An 18,003-nucleotide genomic window follows, 5' to 3' on the forward strand; every position below is an offset into this window, starting at 1 on the left:
AGCCCCCGGTACCGACCCCGGAGCGGGGCGGGACGGCTCCTCGGCGCGGGGTTGCTCGCTGCAGGACGTCGCGGTGCACCGCCACCCGCTCCGTCCCCTCTTCTCCCGGTTCCGGTGCCCGGGGGGGGTGTGTGTCCCCTTCCCCCTCCCGCCGTGCCCGGTCCGGCCCCGCCCCGCGCCGCCGCGCTGCGCCGCCGCCCCCGCGCAGCCATTTGCGGGCAGGCCCCGGCGCTGCGGCCCGTCCGCCCGCGCCGCCCGCCGCCGTGTGTCCCACCCCCCCTCTTCTCTCCCCCGCCCCCCTTTCCCCCCTCCTCCCCCCAGCCCCCCCGCTCTCCCGGGGGACATGGTGACGGGATGGCCCGTCCCACCGACACCTTCCCGCTGCACCGGCTCGTCTGGCACAACCGGCACCAGGCGCTGGACAGCGCCCTGCGCACCGGCACGGTGGGCGCGGGGGCACCGGCGGACCGGCACCGAGCCCCGCATCCGCCGGCGGGGAGGGCGGGGGGGGTGCGGGGAGGAGCGGGGACTGAGAGGTGAGGGGTGGCGGGGGCACCGGGAAAGGCGGGGGGAGTGGGGGACTGGGAGTGCTGGGAGGACTGGGGGGGAGTGGGGGAACAGGGGAGTGAGAGACTGGGAGCACTGGGGGGGACTGGGGGCACGGGGACTGGGGGCATAGGGAGTGAGGGGACTGGGAGCACTGGGGGGGACTGGGAGTACAGGGGGCTGAGGGAATGAGAGCACTGGGAGGGGACTGGGGGTACAGGGGACTGGGAGAATGTGAGCACTGGGAGGGGACTGGGGGCACAGGGACTGTGAGCATAGGGAATGAGGGAACTGGGAGCACTGGGGGGGACTGGGAGTACAGGGGACTGGGGAAATGGGAGCACTGGGAGGGGACTGGGGGTACAGGGTCTGTGAGCATAGGGAATGAGGGGACTGGGAGCACTGGGGGCATGGGGTCTGTGAGCATAGGGAATGAGGGAACTGGGAGCACTGGCGGGGACTGGAAGTACAGGGGACTGGGGAAATGGGAGCACTGAGAGGGGACTGGGGGTACAGGGGACTGGGAGCACTGGGGGGGACTGTGTGCACGGGGGACTGTGGGCATAGGGAGTGAGGGGACTGGGAGCACTGGAGGGGACTGGGAGTACAGGGGACTGAGGGAATGTGAGCACTGGGAGGGGACTGGGGGTACAGGGTCTGTGAGCATAGGGAATGAGGGAACTGGGAGCACTGGGGGGGACTGGGGGCATGGGGACTGTGAGCATAGGGAATGAGGGAACTGGGAGCATTGGGGGGACTGGGGGCATGGGGACTGTGAGCATAGGGAATGAGGGAACTGGGAGCACTGGGGGGGACTGGGAGTACAGGGGACTGGGGAAATGGGAGCACTGGGAGGGGACTGGGGGTACAGGGTCTGTGAGCATAGGGAATGAGGGGACTGGGAGCACTGGGGGGGACTGGGAGTACAGGGGACTGGGGGCACGGGGGAGGACTGTGGGCACGGGGTGGGGGGGACTGTGGGCATAGGGAATGAAGGGACTGGGAACACTGGGGGGAACTGGGAGTACAGGGGACTGAGGGAATGTGAGCACTGGGAGGGGACTGGGGGTACAGGGGACTGGGAGCACTGGGGGGGACTGGGAGCACGGGGGACTGGGGAAATGGGAGCACTGGGGAGACCAGTGGCACTGAGGGGGACTAGGGACACATGGGAGAGACTGGGGGACTGGGAGCACTGGGGACTGTAGCACCAGGGAACTGCAAGCAACTGGGAGCACTGGGGGGACTTGGGGTTCGGCAAGCACTGGGATAGGAGCACTGGAGGTACAGGGAGATTGGGGGCACTGGAACACTGGGAGAAGTGGGTGACTGGGAAATTGAGAGCACCGGGAGCACTGGGGAGGGGCTGGTGGCACTGGGACAGGGTACCGAGGGGACAGGGAGTGTTGGGGTTGTGGGGACCACGTGACTGGGGGGCAGGAGGACTTGAGACCTGGAGGGGTAGGGGGACTGGGGACACGGGGGGACAGGGGACACTGGGCCTTGGGAGCGGGGAGGATGCGGTGATGGGAGGACGGGGGGGCACTGGCCGGGGACACGGACATCCTGGGGTGCTGGGGACCAGCACTGGGGTGCCAGGACAGGGCCTGGGGCTGTGGCAGAACGATGTTGGGGGTGTACTGGGAGGGTTCGGGGGGTTTGGGGACATGCCAGGCTGGTGGCAGTGACCCTGTCTGCCCACGCAGCACGATGTGGAGCTGCCGGACCCCCGCGGCCGGACCCCGCTGGAGCTGGCCGTGTCCCTGGGGCACCTGGAGTCGGTGCGGGTGCTGCTGCGGCACAACGCCAACGTGGGCCGGGAGAACGCCAACGGCTGGACGGGTACGCGGGGCACGGCCGGCGGCCCCTCGCCACCGCTGCCAAGCGGCCTGGGGACACCGTCACGGAGGGTGCGGGGCGCTGGCGGCGGCCCCGGGTGACGGTACCCCCGCGCCCCAGTGCTGCAGGAGGCGGTGAGCACGGGGGACCCCGAGATGGTGCAACTGGTGCTCCAGTACCGCGATTACCAGCGGGCGACGCGGCGGCTCGCCGGCATCCCTGAGCTGCTCAGCAAACTGCGACGGGTACGTCCACTGGGGTCCCACCAGGCTGAGGGCTAGGGGGGGCAAACGGACACCCCAAGTCTCCCCAGGACCCCCGTCTCGTCCATTCTTCCCCCAGTGACCCCCTGCTTATCCTGCCAGGCCCCCACCCTAGACTCTGCTCTCCCAAGTCTCCCATGACCCAAGTGGGGACACCCAAGACTCCCCATCTTCCCCAGTGACCCCAGCAGGGCCCCCCCCGACTCCTCCAGCCCACCCCTCCATGTCCCCCATCTTCTCTGTGACCCCCTCATCTCTTCCAGGCATCCGACTTCTACGTGGAGATGAAGTGGGAGTTCACCAGCTGGGGTGAGCAGGGCCGAGGGGCCGGAGTGGGGTGGGGTGTGTGTGTGTGTGTGTGTGTGTGTCCACCACACTCCACCTGATGGGGTGGGGGGGCCCGCAGTGCCCCTGGTCTCCAAGGTGTGTCCCAGCGACGTTTATCGTGTCTGGAAGCGGGGCGAGAGCCTGCGGGTTGACACCACGCTGCTGGGCTTCGAGCACATGACGTGGCAGCGCGGCCGCCGCAGCTACATCTTCAAGGGGGAAGGTCGGTTCCAGCTCCTGCAGGACACCCCCAGACCCCCTCAGAGACCCCCCAGACCCTGTGTGTCATAAGTAACCCCCATACAGACCCCAAATCCCCTATGGGGGCCTCAGTTCCCCCTTCCAGCAGCGCTCACACGTACCAGCGACCTCAGTCCTCTGTAGGGACCCCCGATTCCCCACCAACACCCCCCAAATATCCCTAAAATGAAGCGACCCCCAAGCTTGGGGGTGTTGGGGTAGACACGGGTGGCGGGGTGACCTGTGTCCCCGTGCACAGACGAGGGGGCGGTGGTGATGGAGGTGGACCACGACAAGCAGGTGGTTTACACCGAGACGTTGGCCTTGGCCTTGCACGAGCCCGACCTGCTGCTGGCGGCCATGCAGCCCTCGGAGGAGCACGTGGCCGGGCGGTTGACGTCCCCCATCGTCTCCACGCACCTCGACACCAGGAACATTGCTTTCGAGAGGTGGGTTGACACCCTGGGAGGGTGAGGGGGGGCATGTGGTGGACCCCAGTATGGGGAAAGGTGTGGGGTGGTGCCTTGCGGGAAGGGGCCGTGCGAGGGCTCGGATGTGGGTGAAGGGGAAGGAAACTCTTGTGCAAGAGGGTGAGCGGGGGCTGACACCTTCCCCTCCCCAGGAACAAGTCGGGGATCTGGGGTTGGCGCTCGGAGAAGATGGAGGTGGTCAGCGGCTACGAGGCCAAGGTGGGCACAGTCGGGGTTGGGGGAGAAAGGGGGTACCCCCCAGTGCCTGGCGGGGCTCATCCTGTGTCCCCCCGCAGGTGTACAGCGCCAGCAACGTGGAGCTGGTCACCAAGACGCGGACAGAGCATCTCTCGGACCAGGACAAGTCACGTAGCAAAGGTGACAGCCCCGTCAGCCAATCAGGGAACCCGCTCACAGCTGGGACACACCCCCTCCTGGTGCAAGGCCCGCCCCCTAGTGCAAGGTCCACCCCCTACTTGGGTGGGATATGTGTCAGGCGTGAGACAGTGTGTGGGGTGTCACCCATCAGGCGTGGGGCACTGTGGGTGGTGTGGGTGCTGGGTGTCACCCGTCGGGTGTGGGGCACTGCGAGTGCTGGGTGTCCCCCCTTGGGTGTGGGACAGCGTGTGGGGTGTCACCCATCAGGCGTGGGGCACTATGGGTGCTGGGTGTCACCTACTGGGTGTGGGACAGCGTGTGGGGTGTCACCCATCAGGCGTGGGACCCTGTGGGTGCTGGCTGTGACCTGTCAGGAGTGGGTCATTGTGTGGGGCGTGACTCCTGCCAGCCCGGGCAGATGTGGGGGTGCCGTGCCCCCCTGCCCACCCTGCACCCCTGCACCCCCCTCTCTCCCCACCCAGGCTCCAAGACCCCCTTCCACTCCTTCCTGGGCATCGCACAGCAGCACAGCACCCACAACGGGGTGAGCGGTTGGGGTGGGGAGGGTTCCCCAAGAGGGGTTGGGGCGCACCCCCCAGTTCTGGGGGGGGGCCCCCCAGGTGCCCGGACTGAGTGGTGGCGGTGTCACCGCAGGCGCCCGTGCTGCAGGCCGCCAGCCCCACCAACCCCACGGCCATCACCCCCGAGGAGTATTTCGACCCCCACTTCGACCTGGAGACCCGCAACATCGGGCGCCCCATCGAGATGTCCAGTAAGGTGCAGAGGTGAGGTCACCGCCACGGGGTGACATGGGGGCCCCAGGGGACGTGGCACTGGGGTGACAGGGAATGGGTGCAGTTTGGTGACATGGCACCGGGGTGGCAGGAGGACTGGGGGTGGTGACATGGTCCACTGGGATGTGGTAGAGGGGTGTCAGGAGCCACAGGGGAGGTGATGGGGTCCCAGGGGACGTGGCACTGGGGTGTCAGGAGCCACAAGGGAGGTGACAAAGTCCTGGAGGACGTAGCAGTTGGTGTCAGGAGCCACAGGGGAGGTGACAGGGTCCTGGGCGACGTGGCCCTGGGTGTCAGGAGCCACGAGGGAGGTGGTGGGGTCCCAGGGACATGGCCCTGGGGTGTCAGGACACACGGGGGGGTAACGGTCCCAAGGACGCTGCACTGGTTGTCAGGCCCCACGGGGGTGGTGACAGGGTCCAGGGGCCGCGGCAGGGGCGGGGTTCCCGTGCCGACGCCAGTGCCCGGGCAGGTTCAAGGCGACGCTGTGGCTGTGCGAGCAGCACCCGCTGTCGCTGGCGGAGCAGGTGACGCCCATCATCGACCTCATGGCCATCTCCAACGCCCACTTCGCCAAACTGCGCGACTTCATCACCCTCAAACTGCCCCCCGGCTTCCCGGTCAAGATCGGTGAGGAGGGGGGCCAGGGGAGTGAGGGCAGGGGGGGTGAGGCTTATCTCTGGGCGGGGCCACTGACCCCTGTACCCCCAGAGATCCCCCTCTTCCACGTGCTCAACGCCCGCATCACCTTCAGCAACCTCTGCGGGTGCGACCAGCCGCTGGGCTCCGTGCGGGTGTGCGCCCCCCCCCAGCCCCCCGGTGCCCAGCCCACTGGCCCCAGAGGTGAGCCTGGGGGAAGCTAGGGCGGGGGGGGGGCCTGGAGGGGGTACATGTGGGATGGGGGGGTGCCCTGGGGATCTGTGTGGGGGTAGGGGTCATGCCAGGGGTGGTGACTGTGGGTGCTGGGTGCTGAGGGGGATCCCTGGGCTGGGGAGTGTCAGGGCCTGTGGGCCCTCTGGACACGGGGTGGCATGGCCGTGGGGTGCAGGGTGCTAAGGGTGCTCAGGCGCATAGGGAGCCTGTGGGTGTGGGGTGCCACGGGTTGCTGTGAGATGCCGAGGGGTGCTCTGAGATACCGTGGGGTGCCACAGGGTTCCGTGGGGCGCTGAAAGGTGCCATGGGGTGCTGTGGGATGCTGCGGGGTGCTGTGGGACACCATGGGGTGCTGTGGGATGCCATGGGGTGCCATGAGGTGCTGTGGGACACCGTGGGTGCCATGGGTGCAGGATGCTCTGGGATGCCACGGGGTGCCTTGGGGTGCTGTGAGATGCTGTGGGACAGCATGGGGTGCCGTGGGGTGTCGTGGGACACTGTGGGAAGCTGGGGGTGCCGTGGGACACCGTGGGACACCGTGGGGTGCTGTGGGGTGCCGTGGGACAGAGTGGGGTGCTGTGGGATGCTGCAGGGTGCTCACAGGGCACCCCAACGTCTCGGTGGTGCGGCAGGCTGGCCCTTCCCGTGCGAGGTGGAGGCGGGGGTGTTCGAGGTGCCGGCGGGGTACACGGTGCTGGGCGCGGGGCGCAGCGAGCCCCTGCGGGACGAGGACGACGACCTGCTCCAGTTCGCCATCCAGCAGAGCCTGCTCGACGCCGGCACAGAGACTGACCAGGTGAGGCCACGCCCCTATGCCAGGGATGACCACGCCTGCGGTGGGATAAGCCACGCCCTCCAGCTGAAGGCCACGCCCCTTAATCCCTCCCCCCTCCTCAGGTGACCATTTGGGAGGCGCTGACCAACACCCGCCCCGGCACTGACCCGCCCCCTTACGACGAGGAGCTTCAGCTGGAACGGTGAGGCCCTGCCCACTTGGGGGCGTGGCATGTGCATGCCCCACCCACCCCATCTGGGGAGCAGCAGAGGCAGGAGGGGAGGGGCCTTCAAGGTGTCAGGGTGGGGCAGGGAGGAGGAGCCTTGGGGTGTGGCCTAAAGGGGAGGGGCTTCCTGGGTTGGAGGTGTGGTTTCCTGGTGGGTGTGGGTGTGGTTTACACGAAGGGGGCGTGGCCACATCGCCTCTCCCCACAGGGCCCTGCAGGAGAGCATGCTGCTGCAGGCCGGCCCCAGCGCTGACCCCCCCCCTGCCGGGACACCGCCCGGGGCGGGCGGCGGCAGCCCCCCCGCACCCCCCGGTTACGGCAGCTTCGCGGAGCAGCTGCGGTTGGCCATGGCGCTCTCGGAGCGGGAGCAGGAGGAGCGGGAGCGACGCCGGCGCGAGGAAGACGAGGAGCTTCAGCGCATCCTGCGCCTCTCCCTCACCGACAAGTAGCGGCGGGGAGATCCGCACGGGGACACGGATGTCCCCCGCGTGGAGTTGGGGGGGGACAGGGACACCCCCCCCTGACGGCACCGCCTCGCACGGGGACAGCTCGGCGTGGGCACCATCCACGCACTGGGACACCCCAAATCGGGCATAGCCCTGCCTGGGGACCAGCCGGTGCCGGGGTGACACCCCCGTGCCAGGGACCCCCCTGATGTGGGCACAGCCCCCACACAGGGGGGAATTGATCCAGGGATCCTCCTACCCCCGGGACCCCCAATCTAGGGCTCCCCTCCCACCAGGTTCCAACCTCAGCCCAGGGACCCTGATCTGGGGACCCCGCCACCCCAGGGACCCGCCCTATCCCCAAGGACCCCCCCCATCCCAGGGACTCCCCCTCTTCCTCTTCAGTGTTGTACATTGACCCCATGGGGGGCAGGACGGACCCAGGGGGCCCCGTGAGACACGGTTGACCCCTCTTTGAAGACACCCCACTTTGGGGACCGTGAGGCCAGGCAGGGACCCCCAGGCCTCATCCCTCGGTGGCAGTGGGGGGGCCGGGGGGCCCCGGCTGTATGTACATATACATATACATATATATATATATGTGGTGTGTGCGGACTGTGCCTGGGGGGTGGCCCAGGGGGTGGAGCCTGGGGAAGGGGTGGAGCCTTAAAAAGGGGGTGGGACCCAGGTGAAGGGGCGGAGCCAGCAACCGTGTGGGTGGCACTGGTCAGATCCCTCCCCTTCAACACCCCCCCCCCCATAATTTGGCCTTGTGCCCCCATTCCCTCCCCTGAGTTTAATTTATTTAATTTATCCTCCTTGGGGAGACCCCCGCCCGGGGAGGGGGGGCTTGGCTGGGGTCCCTCTGCTGAGCCACGGTGTGACAAGGGGCTCGGGGAGGGGGGCCCAGGGCAGCGGGGGTCTGGTCTGGGGTACCCCGCTCCCGGGGTGGGGTGAGGGTTGCTGGATGCAGGGGGTCATGGTGGGGGCCGGGGCCCCGGGGCAGGAGGGGGGGGGACGTGGCCAAGGGACCCGGAGTGGTGCCAGGGTGAGGAGCTCCAGGGAGGGGGCGGTCCTGGGGTGCTGGGCACCCTCGTGATCGGGGGGTTTGCCCCTCGTGGAGGGGTCCCCGGGGCTGCAGGGTGAATTGGGGGGGGAGGGGGTCCAGGGGCAACACGGATGGGGGTCGCGGCGGGGGGCGGGGGGAGTCCTCTCGGGGAGGTCCCGCTCCCGTTGGAGGACGATCCGGGGGTTCCCGGGGCGGTGGTCCCGGTGTCGGGGCGGAGGGGGTCCCGCCGCGGGCCGTGCCGTCGCCGGGGCCCGTCCCCGGGATCGTGCCCGTTCCCGTCCGGGCGGGGCAGAGGCGGCGGCGGCGCTTCCTGGTGCGGCGCGGCGGGGCATGGCGCTGGTCACCGTGCGGCGGGCGGCCGGGTCCGCCGGGAGCCCCGCGGTGAGTGCGGGGCGGCACCGGCACCGCCACCGGGGCCACCCGGCCCGGGACCCACCGGTGCTGCCGGGCGGAGGGGGTGGGAGTGGGCGGGAGGTCCCGGTTCGTCCGGGAGAGCCGGTGAGAAGCGCGGCTGTGCCGGAGGGGGGGTTCGGCGGAGAGCGGGGGGTACGGGATGTCCCGGGGGGCTCCCGGTGCGGGGTACGGGCTGCCCCGGCGGGTCTCGGCGAAGGGGCGGGTACGGGATGTCCCGGCGGGGTCCCGGCGGGGGGTACGGGCTGTCCCGGGGGTTCCCGGTGGAGGGTACGGGGCTCCCGGAGGGGGGGGCGGTCCGGGCTGTCCCGGGGGGTCCCGGAGGGTGGGGAGGGGTCCGGAATGTCCCGGGGGCTCCTGGCGCTGGGGTACGGGGGCTCCCGGCAGCGGTCCCGGCGGCGGGGGTACGGACTGTCCCGGCTGCTCCCAGTGCAGGGGGGAAAAGGCTCCTCCAGTCGCTCCCGGTGGGAGGTTACTGGGAGCCCAGTTGCCCCCAGCACGCGATGGGGTCGCCTCTACTCCCGGCTGGGAGTTGCTTCGTAGTTTGGGGGGAGGGGGGGGGGGGATTGTTCCCAGTTGCTCCCGGTTGCTCCCACTGTCACCAGTGCTCCAGCGCCCGTCCCCACCCCCTCCAGTAACCACTGGGCCTTATCTGGGTGCACAGCCCAGGGCCCCCCTGCGAGCACTTCCCCCGGGGGCAGCACCCAGCTTGGGGGTTGGGGGGGGCGCACAGACACAGGACCTTCCCCTGACATCCCAGGGCCGGTCCCCAGGGCTCTGCCTCCCCAGCGGGACCCCTCCCAGGGCCCCTCCACTCCCCAGGATGCTGGGGGGGGTGTCAGTTTGACAGGGTGGCTTTGGCCCGCAGTGCCGCTGCAGGACTTGCCAGGGGGGGTCTGCTGGGCTCCCCCGGGCATGTTCCGTGCCCTGGGGTTATGGTCTCCCCGTGGCATTGCCCCCCACACTCACCCCAACTGTGCTTTGCAGGAGGAAGATGTGCCCAGGCGCAGGCAGCTGCAGCGGCGGTGAGAAGGGGCCCCAAAGCCACGGAAAGGGTGTGGGGAGGGTGTCACTGGGGTTGGGAGGGGACACAGTTACCCCCTGAGGAGCATCTCCCACCCCCTGCTGCCCCAGCCCCCCAGCTCTCCCCCCCCATCCTCGGGGGAGAACTCTGGGGGTACCCCAGCTGCCAAGGCCGGGTCCTGCTGTGGGCTGGGCCCCCCACGTCCCACTCAGGACCCTTCTGCCTTCCCCCCCCCCGCCAGGCAGAGCTTCGTCATGGTCAAGGGGGCTGCCCTGCTGCTGCCCGCGGAGGAGCCCCTGGAGGCCGAGCCCCCCCCGGCTGCACCCCCCGGCCAGGCCCCGGGGCGGCAGGAGCAGCACCTGCAGCTCATGATGCAGCTGCTGCGTCCCCAAGATGCCATTCGGCTGGTAGGACACGGCCACCCCCGGGGACGGGGACAGGGATGGTGGGGGTGGGAAGGGGATGGGGACAGGTTGGGGGTGGAATGGGACAGAGCAGGATTGGGATGGGACATAATAGGGATAGGGACAGGGATAGGGACGAGAAGGGAATGGGGATGGGATCTAGATGGGGACAGGATGGGGATGAGGATGGGACGGGAGGAGGGTGGGAGGGGGCAGGGTGGGATTGGGATGGGGCAGAATGGGGATGGGGATGAGGAAAGGACGGGTATGGGAATGGGATGAGGATGGGATGAGACAGGATGGGACAGGATGAGGATAGAGATAGGATGGGATGAGGACAGGATGACGATGGTGCAGGGCAGGCCGCGATGAGGATGGGGATGCGATAGGATGGGATGGGGTCAGGATGGGGATGGAATGGGGTGGGGACAGGATGGGGATGGGACACAGCCCAGCTGTATGGGATGGGATGTGTGCTTGCTGCTGCTCCCCGGGCACCGGGGGGCAGATCCCACCGTGCTGCCCCCCAGGGGTGCAGGGGGACCCCTCATGCTCCCCCCATCCCAAGGCGGTGCGGCTGGAATCGTCGCGGCCACGGCGGGTGCGGTACCTGCTGGTGGTGCGGCCCGAGGAGGCGGGAGCCGAGGGAGAGACGGCGCTGCTGGGCGTGGACTTCACCCACGAGGGGTGAGCGGGGCGGGGGGGGGGGGCGTGGGGGGGCGGCCGCACCCCCTGACCTCTGCCTGCCCCAGGGCCACCTGCTGCACCCTGGGCATGGTGCTGCCCCTCTGGAGCGACACCCAGGTCTTCCTCGACGGTGATGGGTAAGTATGGGTGGAGCTTCTGAAAAAGGGAGGGGCTTATAAGGGTGGGGGTCATGAGATTGGGGGGGGCCTGTGGTGAGGGGTGGGGCTGAGGTGCCCACTCTGACCCACACGTCTCCCCGTGGTGCCCAGGGGGTTCAGCGTGACATCGGGGGGACAGACCCGCATCTTCAAGCCCATCTCTGTCCAGACCATGTGGTGAGCGAGCCCTGGGTGTGGCTGCGGGTGAAGGGGACGTGGGCACCACCATGGGCACCGTCATGGCCATAGGGGACACGGGCACCACCGTGGGCACAGGAGATGTAGGCACTGCCACGGACAGGGGGGATGTCAGTGCCACCATGGGCACAGGGGACATGGACACCGTCGTGGCCTTGGGGGACGTGAGCACCACCAGGGTTATGGGGGACATTGCCACCACCGTGGGCACAGATGTGGGCACTGCCATGGACATGGGGGATGTTGGTGCCAGCATGGGCACAGATGGGGGCACGGCTGTGGGCACGGGGGGAGTGGGCCCCGCCATGACCATGGGGGACGTGGGCACCACCAGGGTTATGGAGGATGTGGGCAGCACCATGGGCACAGCCAGGACACGGACATACGTGCACTGGGCACGGTGGTGGGAACGGGGGACCATTGTGAGGGGCAGTTTGGGCACGGCCATGGGCCACCCAGCTTTGCCAGCGGGAGATAGGAGGTGCCACCCACATGCTGGGGGGACACTGGTGCTGCCCCGGTGGGGTGCCCCGGCCGTGGCGGTGGGGAGGAGACGCGGGCACGTGCCGGGGCGGTGGTGGCAGGTGTTGTGCGGCAGGGCCGTGCTGCAGGAGCTGCACCGCGCCTGCGAGGAGGCGTCCCGCGGCGGGCACATCCCCGGGGGGCCGGCGCTGGCCTGGGCCCGCGGCTACGCGGCGGCGTTGGCCTCGGAACAGAGCTGCCTCAATGAGTGGTTGGCCATGGCCGACCTCGAGTCCGTCCGTCCCGCCTCGCCCACGCCCCTCCGGTATGCTCCACCCCCATGCCCCTCCCCCTCCCAGCCTGCTGGCCACTCAGGCACTTCTCCTGGGCTGGGGAGCGTCAGGGTGGGGTGGAGGGGCGGGGTTTGTGGGAAAGGGGTGGGACAATTGGGTGTGGCTGTGCTTGGAGGGTGGAGTTAATGGAGGGGCGGGAGTTGTCTGGGTGAGGGTGGGGCTTAAAGGAAGTGGGTGGGGCTTAAAGGAAGTAGGTGGGGCATCAAGGGAGGGGGTGGAGCTTCCAGTCTGGGGAGCGCTGTGGGGAGGTGGGGGCTTGTGTTTAGGGGAGGGGTTTGGGAGCGGAGGAGGCGGGGCCTGGGCAGGGTGGGGCCCACCATGACAGGGTGACACGGGTGCCAGGCCGGCGGCGCCGGAACTGTCGGAGCAGGCGGTGCGGGCGCTGCTGCGGGACGTGATGGCCAGCGCTGACCTGGAGAGTGTCACCTCCAAGGAGGTGGGTGGCGGTGGGCAGGAGCTGAGGGCCTGGCTCGCAGGCAGGGGCAGGCAGGAGCGGGCAGGGCACAGGGTCATCCCTCACCCAGGTGCGGGAGGAGCTGGAGCGGCGCACGGGGCACAGCCTGGCCCAGCACAAGGACTTCATCGACAACGAGATGCTGCTGGTGCTGGCGCAGATGGACCGTCCCTCCCGTGTCTTCCCGCACCTCTACCTGGTGGGCAGCGGGACGGGCAGGGCGGGCAGGGCGGGCAGGGCTGTCCCCACCCCTCACCGCTGCCACCACACAGGGCTCTGAGTGGAATGCGGCCAACCTGGAGGAGCTGCAGCAGAACCGGTGAGCGTGGGGCAGCATGGGCTCATCTGGGGGGTCACGGTGGGGTGGCATGGGCTCATTATGGGTGGGCATGGGGTTGTCTGGGGGTCATGGTGGGGTGGACATGGAGCCATCATGGGGTGGCATCATGGGGTGGCATAGGGTCATGGTGCGGTGGCATGGGGCCGTTATAGGTGGGCACGGTGGGGTGGGCATGGGGTCATCCTGGGGTGTCACTATGGGGTGGCATGAGGTCATGTGGGGTGGGCATGGGACCACCACGGGTTGCCACAATGGGGTGGCACAGGCCTATCTGGGGTGTCATGGTGGGATGGCACAGGGTCATTTGGGGTGTCCTAGTGGGGTGGGCACAGGGTCATCATGGAGTGTCATGGCAATGCAGGTGTGATGTCATCACGAGCTGGCCCGGTGGGGTGGGTATGGGGACACTCGGCGGGGTGGGTGCTTCAGGGCTGTGGCACGGGGGACGCTGTGGGGCACAGGCAGAGCCCCAACCCTGTGCACTGGTGGTGTCCCCCCTGCCCACGGCGCCACAGGGTCACCCACATCCTGAACGTGGCACGGGAGATCGACAATTTCTTCCCGGCGCTGTTCACGTACATGAACGTGCGGGTGTACGATGAGGAGACGGCCCAGCTCCTGCCCCACTGGAACGACACCTTCCTCTTCCTCTCCCGAGTCCGGTCAGTGGGGCAGGGCAGCCCCAGGGCACGGGGCCAGGGGGGGCATGGAGGGGCTGGAGCCAGTGACAGGCTGGGTGAGGGGACATGGGGTGGGGGTATGTGGGGAGGCGTCTTGATGACCGAGGTGATGGGGGGCATTGAGTGTCTGTGGACAATGGGGGGGCCCTGGGAACACAAGGACGTTTGGGACATGGAGTCCTTGGGGACACGGGCAGCCCTGGGGGTACAGGGAGACCTGGGACATGGGGTCTTTGGGGACACGGGGAGCTCTGGGGACACTGGAAACACTGGGGGCTCTGGGGCATTGAGTGTCTGTGGACACTGGGGGGCCCTGGGGCATGGGAGTCCTTGGGGACATGGGGAGCACTGGGGACATGGGGTCCCTGGAGACACAGCCATGAGGCACAGGGGACATGAGGAGTCCTGAGGACACAAGGGGACCTGGGACATGGGGAGCTCTGGGACATGGCGTCCTTGGAGACACTGGGGCCCCTGCTGCCCTCAGGGTAGGAGGGCCCTTGTGAAGTGGGGTCTCAGGGACAGCGGGGTGTCCCCGTGCCACCTGGGGAGCTCGGTGGCAACGCCCAGGGTGTGTGGGGTGTGTTTTGCCGCAGGGCCTGCGGGGGCCGAGCGCTAGTGCACTGCCGCATGGGGCTGAGCCGCTCGGCGGCCACGGTGCTGGCCTACGCCATGAAGGAGTTCGGGTGGCCCCTGGAGCGGGCGCTGCGGCACGTCCGGCACTGCCGCCCCGGCGTCCTGCCCAACCCCGGCTTCATGCGCCAGCTGGACTTCTACCAGGGCATCCTGCGGGCCAGGTGGGCGGGGCAAGGGGTGGGGACACGCCCCTTTCGGGCAGGAGAGGGAGGGACCTGCTGTGACCACGCCCCTCTCCAAGGTGGTTGTGGGACTGTGTGGGTGGGGCCTAGCGCGGCCACGCCCCCTCCCGGTGTGGGTGGGTGGAGCCTGTTGCGGAGGGGGCGTGGCTCCGCGCGTGGGGCGGGGCCATCTGCTGACGGACGGGTGTGGCAGCCGGCACAGCAGCCTGTGGGAGCCCAGGGCGGCAGCGGCGGCGGCGGGGGAAGGGGCAGCCCAGCCCGAGGAGGGCCCAGAAGTCACCCCGGGAGGTGAGGGGGGCCTCTCCCCGGCCCCATCCCCACAGCCCCCCGAGGAGACGAGCGGGCCGGGGCTTTTGGGGGCCTCCCGGCGCCCCCGCATCTCCCTCTGCGCCGTCATGCGGAGCATCAGCCTGCTGGAGCCCCCCGAGCCCCCCGAGCTGCCGGGGGAGCCCCTCGACGGGGAGGTGAGCGTGGGGCAGAGCCGGGGGGATGGTCTGCGGGGTCGCGGCGGTGGCTGAGCCCCCCCTGCGCTCTGTGTGTGTGTGTGTGTGTGTGTGTGTGTGTGTGTCCGCAGGTGTTCCCGGCCACGGAGGAGCCGGGAGGTTCCCCCCCGAGGACACGCCCCTCGTCCCGGCCCCGGCACGTGCCACGCCAAGACAGCCTGGATGGAGGCCCCGCCCCCGCCTGTGACCACGCCCCCACATCCGGCCACACCCTCTCCACCTCCGGTGGTGACTCCGCCCCCCCACACCCGTCCACCCTGCCCCCTGCCCCCTAACACGGGGGCGGGCCTGGGGAAGGGGCGGGGCCTAGGCCTGCTGGAGGTGTGGCCAGAGAGCCGGCACGTCCCCTCGACCCACACACACACTCTGCCTGCACTTGGGGAGGGGCAGAGGCGGCCCAGCCTCACCCTCCCCCCCCCCCCCCCCCGCCACTGCCGCTCCTCACCACGCCAGCACTGAGAATTAAAGAGTGGAAATGGCTGCCCCTGGCGTGGGTCCTGCCCGGGTGTGGCTTTGTGGGCGGCAGGGACAAGCGTGGGGCCTCCTGTGAGGCCTTGCTCAGCTGCGGGGGCATCAGCCAGTGCTTTGGTAGCCATCAGTAGGGGCCAGAGTGAACAAGTGAGCAGCAGGGCGTCTCCCAGGGGTGTGGGTGGGGATGGGTGTCACACCCCTGCCGCGGGACACGAGGCCCCGATCTGACACCACGAAGCTCAGGCGCCATCTTGTGAGGCGGGTGAGGAGGAGCACGCATGCGCCGCGGGGCGGAAGGGAACTACCGTCCCCGGTATTCCCTGGGCGGGGGGATAGCGCATGCGCCGTGGAGTCGGGAGCGGAACTACAACGCCCAGCATCCCTTGCGGGTGGGGCTTGCGCGGGCGAGCGGCTCCTTCCTGGTTGCTATGGGAGACGGGCGCAGGCCTCCCTCGGCCCAGCGGCCTAGGCCGCGCCGCGGGACCGGGACCGGGGCAGGCCCTGGGGACCGGCAGCGGAGGAGTGAGGCGGCGCAGGGAGGCGGCAGCCCGCAGTGACCGAAGCGGCGGGGCAGGCCGGGCGCTAGGGAGATGGCAGGGGGTGATCCCCTGCCATGGTGCTCCCCCGGATCATACGTAGCAGCAGCGGGGGGCAGGGGCAGGCCCGGCGGCAGCAGCGGGAGCCAGGCCCGGGCAGGGACAGGGGCCTGCCACTGCCACTTCAGCACGGTGGAGGAGGCACCCGCCAGACCTACTGCCGTGGCGCCTGCAGCGTCCTCAGCATCACCACCTCCCTCACCAAGCTCTCCCAGTGCATGACCCTGGCCTACAGGTGAGGGCAGGCCCCACACCCGGCTGCCCTGACACCCGGGAGGGCACAGCCAGCCCTGGGCTGGGAGAGCAAAACCATGAATCGGGGATCCTCTTGAGGCTGGAAGCGCTGAGTTGGAGCCCCACATGGAGCTAGGTCGCACATTGTTAAAGGATTTCACCAGACTCTGGGTATCTCTAGGTTTGCTTTAAAAACAACTCAGAGTAGGGCCATCATAATTCACTGTTGAATTTCTGAGAAATGACTCAAAATGTTCTATTTAACATATACTTAATCTATGTCTAGCTTTTCATTACCTAGCCTTTCTAAATTGCTTACCCTAAATTAATCATTTATTGCTTATCTTTTGTTATGACTAAAACTTAATACCCAAGATTAATTTTAGTAATTCAGCCTGAGTGGGTTTTAAGCCAGCCCTGATGAGGGTTGTACAGGGGACAAATGAGCACTGAACTGTCAGTATTGTTCCTAGAACACCTGTACTCTATTAATTAAACCTATAAAACAATATTTATTAATTATTCCTGCCATTAATAATATCCTAAGACAAAAAAAGTTTTCTAAAAGCATGTTCCTCTCACAACATCACCTCTGCCTGTGTTGAGGAAAGGTGTCCTGACTGGAGCCTGTTCTGAGGCTGTTGCTCTCCGTCTGCTGGGGCTGTTGCTCTGGCTGGGAGTCATCCCAGAGTCTTCCCCTTCCCCTGACCAGGGCACCGCCCCCCGGCTTGGGACTCTGCACCTAGAGAGCTGCTGGAGTGTGGCCAGAGCTCTCCTTGGTTTGTGGCCCAGCAGGAAAGACCTGACTTGCACTGCTGAGCTCTGCCGGCAGCCCGACCTTTGCTCGGCTCCATCAGTCACGTCTCACAACCACCCCTGTGGATGGGGCAGTGCAAGGCGCCCGCAGCAAAGGAGCTGGGCATGGCAGCAACCTGGGCTCTGTAGTGGGGGAAATGCCATCAGTCTCTTCAAACACCCCCTTCCCATGGGGGCACATGGGAGAGAAGGGAGATACAGGCCCTGGGATGGAGGGAGGGGGAGGACAGCACTGCCGTGCAGAGCCTCCTGCCTGTGTTTTCTGGAGATAAAACAGACCCTGTTTCTTCTTGAAGCCTTTCCCATGGGTTAGGGTCTTCGTGATCACCATCCACATGCCTTTGGGTGCTCTTTGCGGGGGATTTTACTACCTCCCTCCCTCTACCCTCTGCCACTGCAAGGAGCCTGGAAACCTCCCTCATTCCCCCCACCCCAAACCTGGGTCCTGGCCTCCAGATTTTGTGACAGTCACTGCCAGACAGGCCAAAAGGGCATCATCAGTGCACGGCTCGATTGCAGGCTTGGGATATAACCGATTCATTTTATTGATTAAGCAACATAGCTAATAAATTAAATAATCAATAACCTAAATAATTAACAGACATCCTATTATTAATTTATGATTATATGATTCTGCACACCGCAAAGCTACTAATTACAGCTCTTAAATCTTATGAATCCCACAGGACTGCTGTTGAACAACAGCTCTACATTTGTCCCAACGCCTGGGGTGGGGTAAGGTCCCATCGGAGTCCCGATAGCCTGCAGGGGGCTGTGCCTGCCAGGCCTGGCTCTGCAGGTTGACAGCACAATCCGGAGTCATCTGCACCCCTAATATCAGAAGACACCCCCGCCCTGTGCTGACCTTTACTTGATTTTGTACCTTATCCTCAATTTTTTCCATTTCTGGGCCCTTTTTGCTACCCTTTCACCTTCATTTCTCCACCCAAACAACCTGCTCCAAATTACTTTTTCTGCACAAGTCCTAGTTTTGTTTCACCCATACCCAAATTTGATGGTTTTGCTATTACTACCTAGGTAACCTCAGCTTTATATGGGATTCTTGCTGTGGTCATGGATGTGGAGGAGAAACCCCGCCTGCAACTTCATGATGCTGCTGGAGGCTGGAGACAGGCAGGAGCACTGTG

General features: G+C 67.1%; 2 protein-coding genes across 3 annotated transcripts; both read left to right on the forward strand.

The window, feature by feature from the left end:
• The first annotated feature begins 261 nt into the window (after positions 1 to 261).
• On the forward strand, positions 262 to 7,758 carry ANKRD13D (ankyrin repeat domain 13D). 2 transcript variants are annotated; one of them, XM_074918561.1, is made up of 16 exons: positions 262 to 444; positions 2,253 to 2,388; positions 2,506 to 2,630; positions 2,912 to 2,957; positions 3,055 to 3,198; positions 3,475 to 3,664; positions 3,838 to 3,904; positions 3,982 to 4,063; positions 4,546 to 4,607; positions 4,718 to 4,848; positions 5,330 to 5,487; positions 5,569 to 5,651; positions 5,990 to 5,994; positions 6,334 to 6,526; positions 6,628 to 6,707; positions 6,940 to 7,758. In XM_074918561.1, the coding sequence occupies exons 1-16, from the start codon at positions 355 to 357 to the stop codon at positions 7,178 to 7,180; spliced, it is 1,833 nt and encodes a 610-aa protein (XP_074774662.1). In that variant the 5' UTR covers positions 262 to 354; the 3' UTR covers positions 7,181 to 7,758. The 2 variants fall into 2 exon arrangements, with proteins under 2 accessions (XP_074774662.1, XP_074774661.1); XM_074918560.1 differs by lacking the exon at positions 5,990 to 5,994 and having other exon boundaries at positions 5,569 to 5,700; positions 6,363 to 6,526.
• Positions 7,759 to 8,552: 794 nt separating this feature from the next.
• SSH3 (slingshot protein phosphatase 3) lies at positions 8,553 to 15,118 on the forward strand. Its single transcript, XM_074918563.1, has 14 exons — positions 8,553 to 8,627; positions 9,645 to 9,682; positions 9,923 to 10,088; positions 10,654 to 10,772; positions 10,838 to 10,909; positions 11,042 to 11,107; positions 11,727 to 11,915; positions 12,286 to 12,379; positions 12,468 to 12,596; positions 12,670 to 12,716; positions 13,253 to 13,399; positions 14,014 to 14,214; positions 14,429 to 14,699; positions 14,810 to 15,118. The coding sequence occupies exons 1-14, from the start codon at positions 8,577 to 8,579 to the stop codon at positions 15,011 to 15,013; spliced, it is 1,794 nt and encodes a 597-aa protein (XP_074774664.1). The 5' UTR covers positions 8,553 to 8,576; the 3' UTR covers positions 15,014 to 15,118.
• The last annotated feature ends 2,885 nt before the right edge of the window (positions 15,119 to 18,003 follow it).

This window comes from Athene noctua, chromosome 14 (genome assembly GCF_965140245.1).
Source record: "Athene noctua chromosome 14, bAthNoc1.hap1.1, whole genome shotgun sequence".
Classification (NCBI taxonomy): Eukaryota; Metazoa; Chordata; class Aves; order Strigiformes; family Strigidae; genus Athene; species Athene noctua.